Here is a 20,403-nt window from a genome sequence, read left to right on the forward strand (position 1 = left end):
TTGTTACACGGTGTAATATTAAATCTGTTTGTGGAGGTCTGCTACTTCATTAGCATGATTTGATGCTCCTCATTTGTTTTTCTGTGTTGCCATTTTATGCAGCAGTCACATCAGCTGAAATACTAATAGCACACAGATCATTTATATCACTGTTCAAAACAGTCTCTCTGTTTCTTTATGCACTGTAAACAGTAACAAATAACTGGAAGATAGATTTAAGCAGTGTGGAAATACGTTTTGTGGTGCAACTAATAGCCATTTGTTATTGTAAAACAAGCAATATTACTTTTTTGGTTTTTTGTTTTGTTTGTTTATTACAGTTTTCTATTAAAGGTACAGTATGTGTTACTCGCACTATTCATATTCTGACTGTAAAGATGTACTCTACATCAATCTACATAACAAAACCAGCAATTCCAACAAGATATTGTGTATTAATAAGCATAATTTGGTTGCACTGTGCAATAGTTGTCTATGTGTTGCAAGGGGGGCATTATTTGGATACTCCATTAGGTTCATGTGGCAGGGCAGGGCCCTGTCTGTAAATAATATTGCGGTGTGGTGATTTGGTGGTGATTGGCAGGGATGGGGTTAATTTCCTATCCTTGCCAAAATACATGTGAGAATGTGGCTGGAGCTAATTGAATCATTGATGATAATTAGGCTCCAGCCCAGGCCCACCGAGAGGGCGGGGAGATTGGGGAAATTTCCCCGGGGCCCAACGCCTCGAAGGGGGCCCAACGCCCCGAAGGGGGGCCCTGATGAAGGGGGAATTTTTATATATATATATATATATATATATATATATATACTGTATATATATATATATATATATATATATATATATATATATATATATATATATATAATATTTTAAAACAACTAGCCCTGCACAAGACCATTTGCGTTCCCACCGCCACATTAAAAAGGAAAAACGATCATTCTCTAATTGTGTTTACCACCAGCTGAAGAAAGTACTTTATTTATTTTACACAATACAATTTTTCTAACAAACTGCTGCACCACGGTGTTTTGAGCAAATTATAGATCTTAATAATAGAATAATTCATACTGTGGTATATATTGTGCAACTTTAGGGTTCTTTTAAAGTTTTTAAAAGTCTTTAAAAAAATATATAAAATTGCTATGCCTTTTTTTCTGCTTTTTGGTGTAGTAAAATATGAAATGCGAAAGTTCAAATCATCGTGTGAAAGTGTTTGACAGCACCTGGATACACAATCATTACACAACAGAAGCACATCGGCTGGGTGTGCAATACTGGAGTTCTATTGCTTAAAATACAAATATATTTACCAATACAGGCTATTAGTTAAGAGCCGAGATTAGTGGTTTATTTTTGGCACGGGATAAATAAAATAGTGTACAGCAACACCATTAAAATGTAGTTTATGCTAAAAACGTCTGTTATTTAATGTTAAGTAAGCATCCAATTAATGACTATTACACGTGGAGTTTGTAAAAAAAAAAAATGTATTCACTTACCTAAATAACTTAAATATAACTACTCTGAGAAAGAGTGAACTATCCTGCTGCAGATTTTAATTGAGATATTGAAACTTCTACGCGTCGTTGACAGGTTCCTTCAAACCCATTATCAAAATATTGTATCGGTTGAAATGATCTTCCTCAGACACTGCTAAGATTGCAAGTATCATTGCTTGGTTAGAAGCTTGGTTTAGACTACAGTATACTACAACGTCGGATGAATGTAGTACTTGGGGGGGGGGGGGGTGCGGGGGCGGCAGCGGGACATACCAATCCTTCCCCGGGGCCCATGACGGCTCTCAACGGCCCTGCTCCAGCCACATGGTATAAAAAAGGGGAAAAATTCTTTGTTTGGTGGAGGAGTTTTGGGTGTTTGTTTGTTTGTTTGTTTGTTTGTTTGTTTGTTTGTTTGTTTGTTTGTTTGTTTGTTTGTTCTGTGTTTTATTTTTGAAAAAAACTGTAGTGAAGGCTAATGCCCAGCCTACGTTTTGGGGATTTTATTTAAACCTTTTGTTTTGGCCCTTGCGCCGGTTGTTTTGTAATTGTTTATTGTGTACAAGATTTGTTTTTGTTTGACCTTTTATTTTTGCTCGGTGTGCAGTAGTGTTTTGTTTAACTTTTTGATTTATTTTTGTTTATTAATCCACGCAGCAGCGCGTAAACTACAGCTTCCTTGTCTCTGAGTCTCTTTGCCTGCCGATACCATCTAGGCCCGCAACGCTACCCTGTCACATATGATAGCGCCCCAAGAGACTCAGAGGCAAGGTCTTTGTGTGCCATTCATTTTCTTTTGGAATGTGTACACGCAGGGTTGGCCCAAACCCGCTATTTATTGTGAGAGGTGTGTAATTCTCCACTGCTAATTGCGGTGAGGGGTATTTAAATTGTTTGATTGAGGAATCACCTGCTTCATCCAATTAGTCTTATAAAATAGGTCGTTACTTTGACGCTAAGTGCGGCCGTACTGAACACGCATATTATGTGGCTTTTAGCGGTCGGTTTTTCCCCTTTATAAATTTGGGCCTGAGAGCTGAGATATTGCCGTGTAGGTGTCAATCACACTGTTTGTACGTTTGTACGTGTGCCGGAGTTTTCATCACTCTGTCGCATTCAACAGAGCAAATTCGGTAACATTTGTAATAAAGAGAATAAGACAATAACAAGAGGGATAGTAAAAGCCCCAGTACATGTGAACGTTATAGAGAAAGCATCTGGCTGGAACATTTATTACTAACTTTTTTATCGTTTGCCTTTTTTTCTGTTTCAAGTGAGTAAAAAAGAAAGTGACTCCTCCACACTGTGCACCTCTGTTATTCACACAACTTTGAAGTGTGAAGATTTGTTCTCATCTGAGTCCCTGTCCACATTGTCTTGTTCTGCTTGAATGGAGATTACTGTAGTCTACAATTTATGTCTAGCTCAGTTCAGAAAATACCACATTTAGTCTTTAGTTTTAGCTTTGGATGACAGACGGTTTCCGGTACTTAAACAGAAGTACTGTTCAAAAGGGCTTCAAAAGGCCTACAGCGGAGTAAGACAACTCTTTTATCCTGTCTATTTTTTCAATTGCTAATATACAAGAAATACACCACCTTACATCCATAGTAGACTTCACCCTTATAAAATTCACAAATGAATAGGAGTTGTTTGTTAATAGCTTTTTATAGAATGTACCCGCTTTGTAACCTAAAACCCAGCTCTTCTAAAAAGATGTTTTTAAAAAAAAAAAAACTCAATATGAATTGATATTCACTTTATATTTCAGTGCTAGAGCTCAGAGCACAGAGGACACCAACAAGATCAGAATTGAATTAATATCATCTACCTATTTGTTTTCCTGCCCTACACTGGTTGTTCTTTCTCAAGGTCAGTCTTAGTAAAATGTCATTTTTTATATTGAAGTTTCTCCTCTTCAGGGCAATAGGTCTAGGTTCTTCATTGTAAGATTGAATTTTCTTTTTTTCCCCCCTAACAAGGCAGTTATTACTTTAGGCTTTTTGCGTCATAACCATAAAATCTGGCCTCCATACCTTCTCAGCAAATCTATCACTCAATAATTTCAATAAAATGAATCGGAGAAGGCTGCCTTCATTGTCTGCCCTGAATCTTTGATGGACCTTCTGCAGGCACAGGCATTGTATTTAAGTAGATACATTATATAATCTTTTCCTAATATGGAATTATGTGTGTTCTGTATTATTCTCTGTCGTTGTTTCTGCTTAGATTATTATTTGCCATTGTAACAATGACATTGCACTGTCACTGGCTAACCGGGCGTATGCACCAGTCTACAGACAAGAGCTAGATGCTCCGCCTGAGACGTGCAGCAGACTGTGTTTGTTTACAGGGAATGGCAGCTGGGGATTGGCCAGCTGCGGAGACATACTTCTTATTGCTAATACTACTAAAATACACAACACAGAATTAATCAAGTTTATCTTATATTAAGAGATACAACAAACAAGGCAGTTATAACAAAAGTAATAACTGCCTTGTTAGGGGGGGGGGGGGGGGGAAAGGAGGCTGTGTGGTCCAGTGGTTAGAGAAAAGGGCTTGTAACCAGGAGGTCCCCGGTTCAAATCCCACCTCAGCCACTGACTCATTGTGTGACCCTGAGCAAGTCACTTAACCTCCTTGTGCTCCGTCTTTAGGGTGAGACGTAATTGTAAGTGACTCTGCAGCTAATGCATAGTTCACACACCCTAGTCTCTGTAAGTCACCTTGGATAAAGGCGTCTGCTAAATAAACAAATAATAATAACATAGGCTACCAATCATTGTCATGCGTCAGTGGTTCATTGCATTTTGTCCTTGTGATTACGCTATTATTAATGCATTTTTAAAATGTGAACTTTCGGTATTATACATGAGATGTACTTTTAAAACATCAAAACACATCTCAAAATAATGCAAAATTCAGCATGATACTGTACTTAATACATTTAGAGGTGTTGTGAGTCAGCATTTATACGCAGCAGTTGAAGATTCAATTACTTCTGGATTGTCTAGCCTGTGCAGTGAAGTATAGAAATATTTCGGTTTTGAGGTGGCTGTTGATGGAATAGTAAAACAATATAACAGGACCTTGTTTTTCTCAGAGGAAATTGTGAAGCAAATTACCACTAAGTTAAAGTAAGTTATTGCTTTTCATATGTAAATATGAAAGATATTGCAATTGTGTTATTATATTTTTCTGTGCTTTGGAAAACTTTGATATTATCGATCTTGATATACGTGCACAATATCGATATATAATTTTCATATTGGTACCCACCACTACTATAAATATAACCTGGCTGTATCTCTTGTGCTTGCAAAGTGTAGTAGCACAGAAAGACCTGTCCCTGAGATAACCAACAGATCCCCTGCTCACTCAATAGCTGATTAACAAAATTACATTAAGCATCCATTTCAACAACTGCATATTGTTCAAGAGATTCTGGGCATATCATTTTACATTGCCAAACAGAAACCGGTTTCCCATGTTTTATACTTGCAATTCCACCTCCGGGAGACATTGATTGAACTTGGATTTTGCTGCTCATGTATTCAAATGCAAAAAACACTGCTGCTAGATGTTTTTAAACAGTAAGCAAAAGTATTCATGAATCAAAGTGAGAAATAAAATGGATATTTTTAATCAAGGGGCTGTTAATGCAGATTGCTATAGGGCTCTTGGGAACATTCATCTTACTGATTTTCTGATTTAATGTGTGTCTACAAGCCTTAGCAGCTACCTTAGTCAGAATTGGTGACAGCTGTGTTCATCAAGGCAGAGGCCCTGCATACAAATGCATGTGTGTTTTGTGGCTATTTTTACACAGCCACATGCTTAATTGTTTTATTAATTATTTAGATACACCTGCCTGTACTTAGACAGGCAGGAATTTAGACACCTTACTCTCCCGGCCGCTTTGGCATGGCTTTTGTTACTTTTGGCGCTTGACTTAAAAACTGGAACGGTGAAGCTGATGGCAATGGGTGTAAGGTGTCTGTGGGCTGTATGAAGGCAAAGGCCTGAGAAGAGAACTGTGTGGTCAGACCTAAAAAGACACTGTGTGTACTATGTTCAAACTTGTTATTGTGATATAAGTGTTTTGGTGACTGATAAACAGCTTAGATGTCCGGTTATACAACTTATTTCAAAGTTTAGTTTAGCACTGCATGATGGAGTTAGGCTTTTGTTTTGTTTATTTTGTGTTGTACTGAATAAATATACAGGCACCACCCTGTTTTTTCAAACTATCTGTGGTCCAGTGTTCATTTTCACAAGAAGACAGTGTGAAAGGTCTCGAAACGTGGCAAACTCCATGTTGCCACAATACATAGCAAAGACTTCTGACTCCATTATTTACCAGCACTGTAGTGAAGCTGAAACTGTAACATACTGTGCCTACACAGCAGGGAGCGCAACATCACACCATAACTAAAGAATGTAAATATAAACTTTTAACCATAGTGTCATAACTATATTCATACACGTAACAATTTGATATGAATGACACATCACTTGTCTGTTGAAAAATAAGCAGATTTAAAAGCAAACATTTCTCTGTCCTGGCAAAATAAGTAATTGTCAAAAAGGAAACAATTTAAGATGATAAATCACAATTACAAATCAACCAATCTCTGTTCAAAGTTTGTGGACATTACAGTACCATAGCTGTCAACATTGAGAGATGAAAATGACAATGTCAACCCGGGGGACTTCTTTGACTTGAAAAAAGAAAAAGGACCAGGGGTCATAAATGGAGATTAGATAAAGGGGCATTCAGAACAGAAAATAGGAGGCACTTTTTTACACAGAGAATTGTGAGGGTCTGGAAAAAACTCCCCAGTAATGTTGTTGAAGCTGACACCCTGGGATCCTTCAAGAAGCTGCTTGATGAAATTCTGGGATCAATAAGCTACTAACAACCAAACGAGCAAGATGGGCTGAATGGCCTCCTCTCGTTTGTAAACTTTCTTATGTTCTTATGTTCTTATGTTCTTAAAATAAGGGAGACTCTTAAAGGGTGGGGGGGGAGACGACCTACCGTCAAATTCCAGAAAACACAAAACTACGGTATGATAATACTATGTGACTGTGTGCTTTTAATACACACTTCAAGACTGTCAATTACTGTCAATTTATTCAAACCATATTTTAATTGTCAATAGAAACAGTAAAAGCTTGCTTACCTTTCACTAGCTGTGTGTTTTTGGTCTTCCCGGCGGAAAATTTCCTTGCAGTAGCCGAGTCTGGGAAGATATCTCCCACACATTTATTAAATTCCTCGCAGAAAAAAAGGGACGTTTTGTTTGGAGACTAACATTGCAATTTTTGTCTCAGCATATGTTACCTTCTCCACCTCCATTCTTCCATTGGCAATAAAAGTTGTGATGGTGCCACATGTTTTCTGTGCCTCAATTGCCTTTTTGTGCTTCTGAGATTTCTCATGTTGGACTACATCGCTCCGGCCACCATGCTCTACACTGAAATCAATTCTATACACCTTGCAGAATGCAAGTCCTATCCCGCTCAAACTTGGGACAAGAAAGGAAAAGGGTTCACTCCAAGTTGGTAGGTACCTGCATGAGTATTTCACCTTTTTAGTGCTTTGAGATGCCATTATTGCTGTGAGAGTGTGACTAGAAGCTCGAAAACAACACACAAAAACTAAGAACCATTGAGCGTGTTGACAACCCAAAAAATTATATGTTCATTACGTTTATTGGTTGAACTTAACTTGTACTTTCACTCGCGCCTGGCTTCCCCCTGGGTCCTAAAATCCGAACTCTCTAGGTATTGGGCTGAGGTTTTTACATTTTGCTGCAAATATAATTTGTTTGAAATACTGGAGAAATACGGGATAAATTATATTACGGGAGTTGTCCGGGAGAACAGGTAAAATTACGGGAGTCTCCCATGAAATACGGTAGAGTTGACAACATATGACACAATTATATGGTTGAAGAACAACACCACTTTTTATGTTAATAGCAGTTTTGAGAACTGTCTTTGTTTTTGTGATTTATAATAATGTAGCGATCTTGGTTCCCGTAAGCAAGCGCATCACACAGGGTGAGGCAATCCACACACAGGCGGAGGGCGGGCGCGAACCCGGGTCCTCTCGCACTAAAGCATAGCGCCGATATCGCTGTACAGGAGAGCCGGCTCCCTTGCAAGGAGCGTATATCGGGCTTATGTCTTTGTGTGTGATTACGTCACCTACCAGCCCTACTGCTGGCTTCCCCCGTGCACGCTACAATAAGTTAATACCTAGTGTATTGGGTGTCTCTTACTATAAACTGAACAAGATGGCATATTTTATACTACACGTGACATATGAGCTTATAGAACACAGAGGATACAGGTGTTCTTGCTTGTTAACAGACTCACTACTTTTGCTGCCTGTCCTCAAAACTTAATAGAAGCAGTTTTGCTTACAAAGTCAACACAGTAACAACTTCAAATTAGGTACTAATCACACTTTCCCTTCAAAACAACTATAAATCACTTCTGCCATGCTGACATTTAATGACATTCATCAGAATGTGTTACATGCTTTGCATAGCTAATACAGCCAAATGGTAATTCATACAGCTTTATGACCAGGAAAGTCTGTGCTTTTTGCCAGAGTTGAAAGGCCGTATATCAGTATTTCCTTCCTGAAGGTCACCTGTCAGTATTCAGATTGCTATCATTTACTATCAGCACTGCATGATGGAGTTAGGCAAATAACACAAACATTTGATACATATTTCATTTATTTATTAAAGAAAGTTATGCAACACCCAATGCCCCTGTGTGAAAAAGTAATCGCCCCCTTAGACTCAATAACTGGTTATGCCACCTTTAGCAGCAATAACTGCAACCAAACGCTTCCTGTAGCTATTGATTAGTCTCTCACAGTGCTGTGACCCACTCCTCCATGCAGAACTGCTTTAACTCAGTGACATTTGTGGGTTTTCGAGCATGAACTGCTCGTTTCAGGTCCTGCCACAACATCTCAATGGGACTTTGACTAGGCCATTCCAAAACTTTAAATTTCTTTTTCTTCAACCATTCTAATGTAGACTTGCTTGTGTGTTTCGGATCATTGTCTTGCTGCATGACCCAACTGCGCTTCAGCTTCAGCTCACGGACGGATGGCCTGACATTCTGCTGTAGAATTCTCTGATACAGAGCAGAATTCATGGTTCCTTCAATGATGGCAAGGGATCCAGGTCCTGATGCAGCAAAGCATCCCCAAACCATGACACTACCACCACCATGCTTGACCGTTGGTATGAGGTTCTTACTGTGGAATGAAGTGTTTGGTTTTCACCAGACATAACGGGGCCCATGTCGGCCAAAAAGTTCCACTTTTGACTCATCTGTCCAAAGAACATTGTTCCAGAACTCTTGAGGATCATCCAGGTGCATTTTGGCAAACTTGAGACAAGCATTCATGTTCTTCTTAGTGAGCAATGGTTTCTGCCTTGCTACTCTGCCATGAATCCCATTTTTGCCCAGTGTCTTTCTGATGGTGGAGTCATGAACACTGACCTTAGCCGAGGCGAGAGAGGCCTGCGGATCCCTGGATGATGTTCTAGGGTTCTTTGTGACTTCCTGGACGATTTTACGCCTTGCTCTTGGAGAGATTTTGGCAGGACGGACACTCCTGGGAAGATTCACTACTGTCCCAAACTTTCTCCATTTGGACAATATGGCACTGACTGTGGTTCAGTGGAGCCCCAGAGCCTTAGAAATGGCTTTGTAACCCTTTCCAGACTGATAGGCATCAACAACTTTTTTTTCCAGAGGTCTTCAGGAATTTCTTTTGTTCGTGGCATGATGTGCCTCTAGAACCTGTGTGCTGACAACTTCTGATGATAAGGGCCAAAGTTAGTCAGATTTATATTGGGCAGGGCTGACCCAAATCAGGCCTGGTTGTTAACTAAAGTACTCAATCAGATGACACTAATTATCCCTTTAATTGGGTTGAGTTAACTAGGGGGGGCAATAACTTTTTCACACCTGAAGATTGCATGTTTGATTACCTTGCACACCAAACTAATGAAAGAAGCACCAAACTTTGGTGTCATTTTTTCTCTCAGACTCCCTCTATCTACTACTACAACCCACAAAAAAATCTGACCAAATACAATGTGAAAAATGTGCAAAAATGTAGAAAATCAGACAGGGGGCAAATACTTTTTCACGGCACTGTGTATATGATGAAATAGATTAAAGTATTTTTTTTAATTGTTACTTTATTCATTAGATACCGAGATTTATGCCACGTTTTTCGAATTTGCCAATCGTTGGCACAACTACCTTTAACATCTATTATTCAGACAAGCGCAAAAGTCACAGAGCTGAATATTAATGTTCTGTTAAGGTTACAGCATTAACCTTGTATTGTATATACTATAGGGAGATGACACTTTCACTTGAAGCTACATTCCCTCATTAGTGGGCTGCAAATATGACTTATGACATCCCAACAGGAATTGCAGTTACTTACACATTCTCTTTAATATGTTTCAGAAATGAACTACTTGGAAATGAACATTTCTATTCTTAAGCCAGAAAGGGTTTACTGTACAGTAAATACTATACACTATAGTTCTTGAAGCAAGGTTTATGCTGCTTCATAGAGCAATTTACAGTACAGATTGTAATTCATCAACCCCTTGTCCTTTAAATTTACTGGATTTATTTCTCTAGAACGCTATATTTGGGGGAAAAAAATTAATAAATAAAAAAAACGCACAAGTACAGTCTTAAAGTGAATGGTCAGAGGTTAAAATAATTTGAGAGAATAATAGACTGTATGCAACTGCGTGGTTGTAGGGAGCAGTTTGATTAGTTAATGACATTTTAGAAGGGGGTAGGTTAATTCATGGTGAATAATCTCACACACAACACATGTGTACTGAGTACAAAGTCAATATCTTGAAGTGTTAGGCTTTATCATCTGAAAAACAAACACAGTCACATGACCTCAATATGCCGACTGGGTCTGCAAACTCATACAGCCTTATGGGGATGCTTGCAGTTGTAAAACAATTGTGAAAAGCGACCCCTTAGTCTTTCTTCATGCCTTGAATCTTCTGCTGGAGTTCTGGGATATTCTGTTTGAATACAAGCCTTAATTCCTAGTGGTGATACAAGTCACAATGTTGTTTACAAGCATGCTCAGGTTAAAAGAGGTTTTCATTGGTTGCTAGCAAGCAGTTTTATCTCACTAAGCTGTTTGAGGGCTATTTTCAGTATGAGCTTCTAAAGATTGTATTATTTGGTATGTCCCTTGTTCAGTCATAAACTGGTAATCATAAGCAGGCTTTAGCAATTCTCGTTATAATAAAGCAACCCATTCTGAATTCATATCTAAATCCTCTTTTTTTAAGGGATCAGCCTTAACAGGCCATCAGGTGGCATTTGAAAAAAAGAAAATGACAAAAATGACCAAATAAATTGTGCACACTGATTTCCAAGGCATAAAAACAAAACAAACAATGCACATTTTAAATTATGAGCAGACAATATTTTTTCAACATACACATCATCCATCTCAAATTAATTACATTATATCACCGAACCTTCTTGCTTTGAAAGCTTGTACTATTTGTATGAATAAATGTAAAACGCCATGGGTAGCAAGATTTACTATACCTTTTAGTTTATGTAATATAGTGGAAATACTGATGCCAATAAATTGAAGGGTACAGCATTTACTGTTGATGTATCATGCCATAATGAATAGTTACGTTGAATTGCAAAGTTTATGCTCTGTACAGGACCAATAAAAAAAACACAACTTATAAAATGAATTAATATCTGAATAAGAATAAAGTACTCTCTGGAGTTAAGTAAGGATTTTCAAACACACAAAACTAAAGCAGTGCACTTAGCATATTGCAAACAATTCAAAACAAGGGAACCTGAATACAAGCATGATGGTTATTTATTTATTTATTTATTTTTCAATTTAGCTGCAGCTTGTAGGTTACATTATATAAGCATACTTCTAAAACAAACAAAAAAAAAACAGATGGAATTTGCTGGATAAGCACTACATTACTAAAAGGATCTGTCAGGTTAATAAATTCAATGATTCTCTTTCTTCCTTTTATAATTCTTTACCTCACAAGATTGGGCACCAGTATGAACACGAGGCAAAGACTGAGCTTACTGGAAATATCAACCAGTTTCTGACAAACGTCTGAGTAGGAGATACATTGTCAATCAGCTTAGCAGCTGTGCTTCCTATTCCTACTATTTAAACCTAACTGCTGCTGTAAAAACACAATCAAACACTCCAGCGATGCCGTGTATTTGTGCTGCATACCGTGTCTGACACCTAATATATGTTTGCGACCAGTTCCAAATTAAGGGCACTTTCAGGAATGGAAGTTCTTATGCTGTGTTACTAAACTGTTTAACATTAGATATGAGAAAGTGAGGAAACAGTGGAGACTTGCAAATTGCTTAAGCATTCTATTGTATTGTGCTGTCATCCAAGTGTTGATCTGTGAAACAAATACATTCATATTGGGCATCTATTTGGTGCATGTTGTTTTGATTATATAACAATTAAAGTTATGAAGTCCAGTGGATTGGCTAGGTGATCTGGTCAGCAATGATGGAAATCTGGCTCAGCGAGAACAGTTCTTCAGTTGAGGTTAATGAAATGGAGTGTGGCAAGAGATCTTCTCAGTCTATTGAAGGTTCAAATGCTGCTGACCTCACAAGAGTGTTTATTTATGCAAAGACTCTATTTTTAGAAAACGCTTTGGTCTTCAAAATTATTTGTAGGCAAGGAAAACATAAAAGTGGTCATTGCTTTAAATAAACCTTAGGAGCTTTTCAAATACCATGCCCATGCCTTTGTCACCGGTTTTCTTTGCTGAATCAAAAAGGAAGAGAAAATGTTTGGCAACTCCTGACCATGGGTTACACAGTAGTGTTTACTTTATTAGATTATCTTAGATGATAAACCAATTACAAAAATTGCCTAGACCTATCAATAAGAATGGTAGACAATATAAGACTAATTTGTTGTTTCTTTATCAAGCCCAGCTTGAAAAAATGAGTGAAGTCAACTGACAATTGTTAAAATGTTTTTCTTCAAAATAACAATCGTCTAGTTTCACAGACCTGATCAGCACTTATCTTGGACTGCCTGGTGTTACCTTCAGTCCAAGTTTAGTGCTAATCAGGCTCTCTGAAGATAGTCAAATAACTCCATAGTGCTATAGTTTAAGTACATAACATTCATTTTAAAAATGTACCCGCAAATTTGCCACTTCATGTTGACAGTAAAAAAATGTCAAGAAAATTCTATTAGATTATCTGTATATTACTGGGTTATCTGTATAATAATTAATAATTGTATCAGATATCTATCTATCTTGCATTGATTGGGTGCTTGCATGGATAAAAGACATATGTGATTCGAAGTTCAACAATAATTAGAGGGCTTTACAAGCCAGCAGAATCACATGAACAGGTCCTAAGACTGTCCTAATGATTGTTGGTAGAATATAGTCTGAGCTTCTCACAGTGGACTCACCATGGCGTAGCTGGCAAAAAACAGCAGTGTTTCCCAAGAAAATAAACAAAAATCTTTAAGCTTTGATATAAACTTTTACTGATACTTATCTAAACGACAAGTCTCTGTATGTAAGTGCGTTCTACACTATTTGCTGCTGGGGATAGTAATAAGATGTTGAAAACGAATACACGGTTCAATGGAGGAAAAAATACCAACAAAAATAATATAGGTGTTAGAACAAACAATGTACACACCGACATCAAGTTTTAATGAGTTGCTGAAAGCGCTGTTCAGTTTAGTAAATTATGTTTTGAATTATATATTCAATTTAATTGTGTTCCTGTTACCTTTTAGAATGCAAATGAGAACGGATTATCTTTGCCAAGATCTGCTTGCAAATCTACAGCCACTCTGAATATGCTAAAGCATTCTAAAATGTTATCAGGTATCACCCCAAATGAACTTGTAAATCATTTAATTTTCCTAACGTGAAAAAAAAGTTGTATGCCATAGTCCTTAAACTGAATAATACATACCCCTCATTTCCTTCTTTAAAATTACAACAGATAAATTGTAACCCTTCTCAGCTGCAGATATCAGGGTCCAAAATGATTCCCACAAAAAAAAGTGTTTGCCATGTGGTCTCAATCTGCTTTCTAATTTAGTATATATTCTATAGTCTATATTTTACAGCCATAATGGCTGAGGAGGTGGGTTTGTACCAGTCAATGCATTTGTAAAGAGTTTTACTTTAAAGTCATCATCCATGTTACAATGAAGTTATAAAGCTGCTGCTAGGACACTGTAGTTCCATCCAAGAGTGTGCATTGTGAACTGACTCAGGGATTCAGAGTGTACTTGTGAATATGGGAATTCAGAGTAAAAAAAATACAAGAGGATACTCTTCTAAGGAAAAAACACAGGAGCCAAGGTTGACACCATGACTTACCTGATAAGCGATGAGGCAGTACTGTATTACCAAGATTCCTTTTCAAAAGCCCTTGTCTTACTGTCATCACTTGGGTTTGAGTCGCAAACTGCCCTTGGGCATTTTGTATGGTAGCAGACGCTTTTTTTGTGCAGTCTGTCGAGAGCCCTTCTCTGTCTATCATAATGTGGCAGCACAGCTGGGCTTTGTAATTGTCTTAGACACTGATTGAAGAGCAGTGAAAAAATAAATAATGGCAATTCACATAACTGAATCTCTTTTTTTTTTACAGCAATACTAAATCGATATCTGATTTTAAAGTATGTATTTTAAGTGTGGGTACTTTATATTTGATTTTTAAAATTAAATTGATAATAATATAATAATGCTAACCTCTAGGGAATTGGTCTAAATCTACTGTATTAGTAGTTAAGTAAAATGCCACTGCAATCGGATTGATTAAACTTTACTAAAAGTTTTGTTTGTTTTTTTTTAATTAAAACTGCTCATATTTATGCCAAGTGGAAATGCAAGACCTCATGAGGAATGCAAAGTAAACCATATTAAAGACAGCAGAAGCAGCAGCATCTAAAACAAATAGAAGCTATTTTTAATAGATTTTTTTTATTGTGACTATTCCTTCAGAACTGCCTGTTATTAAATTCATGGTGTCACTAATCATGTGTACGGTACTGTATAAAAACAGGTGTTATTTTCATTTGTCGTTATCCAAACATTCCAGAAATGTAATGTATTAACTATTTTGAACTCGGTATGAGAAAGTTCCAGAATTCTTATGTAATAGGCCTACTGTACTACTTGGTATGTACTGGAAGATTCCAGAAACTAGTAGAACACTGTAAGCTATTACCCAATTTGGTCATATTCTTTATCCTGTCAGTAATTTACTTCTGTAAATTCCAGATTTCTACTAGGATATAATAATAATAATAATAATAATAATTTATTTCTTAGCAGACCCCCTTATCCAGGGCGACTTACAAGATATCATATTATTTTTACATACAATTACCCATTTATACAGTTGGGTTTTTACTAGAGCAATCTAGGTAAAGTACCTTGCTCAAGGGTACAGCAACAGTGTCCACACCGGGGGATTGAACCCATGACCCTCCGGTCAAGAGTCCAGAGCCCTAACCACTACTCCACACTGCTGCCTTCGGAGCATAGCCAGTGCTGCTCAGTGCTCAGTAGCAGTCTGTATAGTCAGTCTGATTGGAGTGAAGCTGAAGTTCAATGTAGATTTAGAGTGTGAATGAGTTTCGGGCAGAAGGATCCAGAATAGAACCAGGCTGTTATAGGACTATATACATTCCTCTGTGAAGACAACACATTTCACTCTCATATTTAAAGGCACAGAAGCCTATTTAGTTTTTGTATTTTGACCGATTATTATGAAAAACCTTTTTTTATTTGACTTTAGTCTGACTGTTCATTAGAATTAACTTTGTCATGAAGCGGCCAGTTAAGGTAGTTTAGGTTCCATGCACAGTTTGTGCACTTGTTAGTGAGGCCACGGCCATATTAAGATAATCCACAGTGTACAGTATGTACTGCACAGGGTGGTGCTAGGTTTGATGATGCAACCTTTCCCACACACACTTCACTTCAAAAGATTATCAATCCTGTCCTGGAATGGCAGCCAAGCGGTTTGGTCACCAAGCTTATCTGTTCCTTGGCCTTATTCCAAGATTGCCGAGGTAAAAAAAAACAAAAAAAAACTGTGGAGGTGATTTTGTGAGGTGAACACCTGTTGAGCAAGACTCTGGCAGAGACAACAAAACACTTCTTACACAGGACTCTTTAACTTTGAAACTAGGGCAATACTACCAATCCCTGTTTCAGTGCTGTAACAAGCTTGTTGGGATGTGTTTAAAGATTTTTTTGTCTTGAGAACCTGGTCAAACTATTAGCAAGGCTGTTATAATGCGACCAGTTATAGCGCAGAACCGGTTATAGCACGGTAAGGTCATGGCTCCCATTTCCCCATAATGCAATTTGACTCGTCCCATTAAACCGTGGATTCGAATACCTGCAAATTGTGTGTATCACCTTCCTTCATTTCCCACCGTACACTACAATATTAATTTGGTTTGTGGGCATTGTAAATCATTTTGGGAATAAAAATGACAATATCCATTAGAAGGCAAAACACAAATAATGCGGTCTTCTAATCATGGACCCTGACATCCGCATTATAACAGGGTAGCACTGTATTAAGCATATGCTGTATAGGAAGATAATAACACAGTATTACAAAAAAAATCTACTGTAGTACACACATTTACAGCAAACTGTACTGCACAAGCTTCATGTAATTCTGAATCCCCATCTCCTCCTAAAAAGCTTATCAGCCCAATTGTGAAAAGATATTGACATGTTACCCTTCGTGCTTACAGTCCTTGAATGCAACAACGTAATTTTCAAATGCAGACCATGGAAAATGCAGTAAGTCATATCGGTGATTAAAATACCAAGATCTGGTCAACCTGTCAAGCTATTCCCCAGTGGTGCAATTAGAAAACAAAATGTTTCCATCCAAGGGATGAGAGTCTAAAGGGGCATAAGCATGGAGATCTTCAAACTTTAAAATGCTTGGTGGCGTCATTGTGTAAAAGAAGTGCACTGACTCCACAGCCATGATTTAATGTTACATTTTAATGCAACTTCCGGAAAATATTTCTATTACATGATAAACAACTATATCAGTAACACTTCTTCCAAGGCATAAATAAGTATTTAAGTCCAATTTTGACATTTTGTACGTTAAGTATGATTACCAGGACTTACAATGGAAGTTTCCTGCAATACCAAATAACATCCAGCATGTTGCCATCACTACTTACAATGCTGCAGAATTGTACATTCTTATCCAGGTGCTATTCATTTAGTAAAATAATTATATACAATACATAATTAAGTGACAGAATTAAAATAAATCAGAAAGCATACAAAAAAAACATGTGTAAAGCTGCATGGCTTATCCTGATTTTCAGAAAATAAGAAATTCATGTGTATCTCCCTCATTAATGTTTAAAACTACTATTGTTGTAAGTACAAAATCAGAGTTATCAGAATCATGAAAAAGAAAAAATGACCATGACTTACATCCACCATATATGTAAAAATGTAAATGTGACATACAGTTGGATACACATGTGTCTCTAGATATTAATAGACAATAATTTGTGCTAAACAATGTCAAATTACATCACAATTGGATAAGTGGTTCTTTTGGTACAGTACACGTTAAACTTTAATGTGTAACATACTGTATGTACAGTATGTACTTAGGGACAAACATGTCCCTGTTATGATAAATAGATAAGTCCCCAACAGGGACCCAAGAGGAAATTAGAATCGATAACTGAAGAAAAAGAAATCGTTGGTTTATAGTAGCGTAAAATGAAACCAATCATACATTCGGTCTAGAAGGAATTAATAACACAGACAACTATACTGCCTATTACTTTTGTTATGTTCCCCACATGTTAAGAGGTCCTTAACTCAACAGGACACTTCAATTGAGCTATCACTGCCGTCTAGCTCTTCAGTTAGTTTTAAATACCTTTACCAATCACAGTGCTATACTGAAATACAGCGAATGAAAATTCCACTTGAAACGTAACAAAATGAATAGTCACTATAGTCGTACAGTATTACATATTCTAGTGGGTTGGTAAACCTATGTGTCTGTGTTATTAATTCTTACTTAGATTGACGTATTATTCTATAAATTATTAACCAACGTTATTTGTTTGATTTTTTGGGTATCGATTATATTTTCCACTTAGGTCCCTGTTGGCGCACCTACCATCCCAAATGCTTCTGTTTACCTACAGGTAGAAGGGAAAAATAATATATTTGCTCACAGCATCGCAAGTTTGCAACTGTGTCTCACCCAAGTACAGTTTAACAGCAGATATATGTGCTCTGCTGAGTCAGTAGATACGCTACTTGGAGTGTATCTCACGTGAATAAAAGGTAATAATGAATATAAGAAGCGTGTAATATTTATGATTTGAGTTTGCTGAAATCAGCTTGGAAAGATGACTTGGTGGGTCATTGACTTTGCTTAGTTGGCAATTGCAGTGTAAGCCAGTACAATGATAGAATAGCGATCGTTTCTTGTCCAGCACAAGTTGTTTTATTCAGGATTTTATGGGCTACATTAATGTAAATAGATTTACAATGATGCACAATAATTGTTTTTACACTGGCTTTTAGTTCAAGGAGTAAACATCTTTGATAAATATTGGCTATGGGACTGTATTAATAAAGAATGTGTGGGTTAGTTAATTTATATAGCTGTACTGAGTTTACTGCCACATGACTGCTTTGAATACAGTCCATGTTCCCCCCCCCCCCCCTCCCCCAAGTGAAGAGAGGCATACATTGCATAATGGACAATCTCAGAAAAGAATTGTGCAGATACATAAGAACATTCCAGGAGAAGAAAAGAATATCATTGTGAAATCTAATATCATAAATTTCGCTTAAAATGTCTGCCAAGGGAAAGCTGTAAAATTAGAAGACCTCTGTAACCTTGTTGCTTATAAATTAAGCAAACCTTTTGTACATTCATTATCGATCCCATCTGTGAAAAGAAGAAACACATATTTCCTTTAGCTGTAAACATTGACCTTTGCAGGTTTCTCAGTGGGGTCTACATAGTGTTTATTTAACATTAGCAGGGGTATATTGGCAAACAGGGAAACAGATAATGTACAGCTTGGCGTCAATGTATGATGATTGTAAAACGTTGATGAAGATACTGTAGGCCATATTCATACACATTTTTTTTTTTTTTGCAGAAAAGCTTAAGTTATATCGTCTTTAAACTGACAATAAGCATACATAATGTGAAAAGAAAGATCTGCTAACCTTTTGTACATCACAAGTTCACCACTCTGCCCCCATCCTGCATACCACTCAATCAGAAAAAAAAGACCACTTTGTCTATCGAGCTGTAAACTAAACAGTTATGCTCTTGCTATTACTGTTGCAACATTAAAATGTAAACTGAAAAATGATATATTATTTTAGTTCCAAATGAAGTTTCTATAATGTTCTTTAGGAATACCAGATTTACAAAATAAAGTAATACAATTCTCAAACTGTTTAAAACTGTACACAGCACTGCATCTTTAAAGTTCTGCATGGTTAAAAAATACATATTTTTCCACTATGTTTGACATCGATCCGACAAACACCCAAGCACTATAAAAACCAAAAATCACCTCAGACGCAGTAAATAGGAGAAATTTGTATTGAAACTGTTAATGTAATTAATCACAAACTACTGCACTCCCGGGTTAACATTTGCTACAATGACCACTAAACAGAAGAATCATAATGATGAAACATATACATTAAAATGGTTCAAATTCCCGGGTAATAAACAGCAACTTTGGTCTCAATAAGGTAAAGATAATGTTAAATGCCATCACTACTGTAAATTGTTTCCGTGCTAAAAAAGATCCTGAGATTAATCAAACTGCAAATGTACAGGTAGAAAGATAACATGTTGCCAAGAGCAGAGAGGTTTCACCATTTGACAAAAATGCACAAATCGAAATGGCTGTAACTTAATTATTACATTATTTTAAAAGGAGTATGAATAACACTATATCCATGTAATTATTCCAAATGTAAAAAGTCAACATAATGATGCCATGAAATTTCAAAACCAAAGAAAAAACACTGACCTTTTGGTGTTAAACATCGTGCCTTCTTTCTCCTTTAAAGCAATTCACAAGGACAAGGAACAAGTGTGCCTTCTGGGGTTGATCTGTTCACAGAGAGAAAGGGTAATAAATTAGTTTGACATTTTGCAGCCTCAGACAGATAAGGGCAAGTATTAACCTTGAACCTTGTCTGGGTTCAAGTTTGCCCATTCCAAAATGGCCCCAGCTACCTCTCTTTACTCACTGTGGATAAAACACAAGCGGAAAAGAGTTTCGCTAAAATAAACCTGCAGAAAATAAAACAGCAGTTTTCAAGTTGTAATGAACCTCTCACTAATGCATAGTGTACCCTTTTACAAGTTAATCTTTGATATTGAGCTAATTTGCTTATCTCTGCCCAACTTGAGGATAGAGTAGTCCTTGACATAGAGAGCTAATATTTCTCATACTTATAAACACATATTTGCACAGTTGTTCCAAGAATGTATTTTGTATCGCTCTGACTGACCCATCATTTCATAGTTGCATTTATGTTGTTTGTTTTTTTTGTGGCTGCCGAACAATGCCTACAAATAAAAAGGAGACTTTCATTTTACTTCCTAGACTCTTTTGAATATATTATTTGCACAGTGAAAGTTTGCAGTTTCAAATGACCTGGTATTAAAAGATCAGGTCACGCATTAGATTGGGATCCAGGGTTTGAATTCCAAATACACCACCTCAAAATTGACTCCAAG

At 37.0% G+C, this 20,403-nt stretch overlaps 1 protein-coding gene across 2 annotated transcripts in view; it reads right to left on the minus strand.

The window, feature by feature from the left end:
• LOC117399394 (oxidation resistance protein 1) overlaps window positions 1-20,403 on the minus strand; it is a 204,447-nt gene that overhangs the window by 153,221 nt on the left and 30,823 nt on the right. For both annotated transcript variants that reach the window (XM_033998511.3, XM_033998509.3), the window contains exon 2: window positions 19,688-19,770. In XM_033998511.3, the coding sequence (XP_033854402.1) occupies window positions 19,688-19,704 (17 nt within the window). In that variant the 5' untranslated portion in view covers window positions 19,705-19,770. The remainder of the gene's footprint in view (window positions 1-19,687; window positions 19,771-20,403) is intronic.

The sequence above is a fragment of the Acipenser ruthenus genome, chromosome 4 (genome assembly GCF_902713425.1).
Source record: "Acipenser ruthenus chromosome 4, fAciRut3.2 maternal haplotype, whole genome shotgun sequence".
Taxonomy (NCBI): Eukaryota; Metazoa; Chordata; class Actinopteri; order Acipenseriformes; family Acipenseridae; genus Acipenser; species Acipenser ruthenus.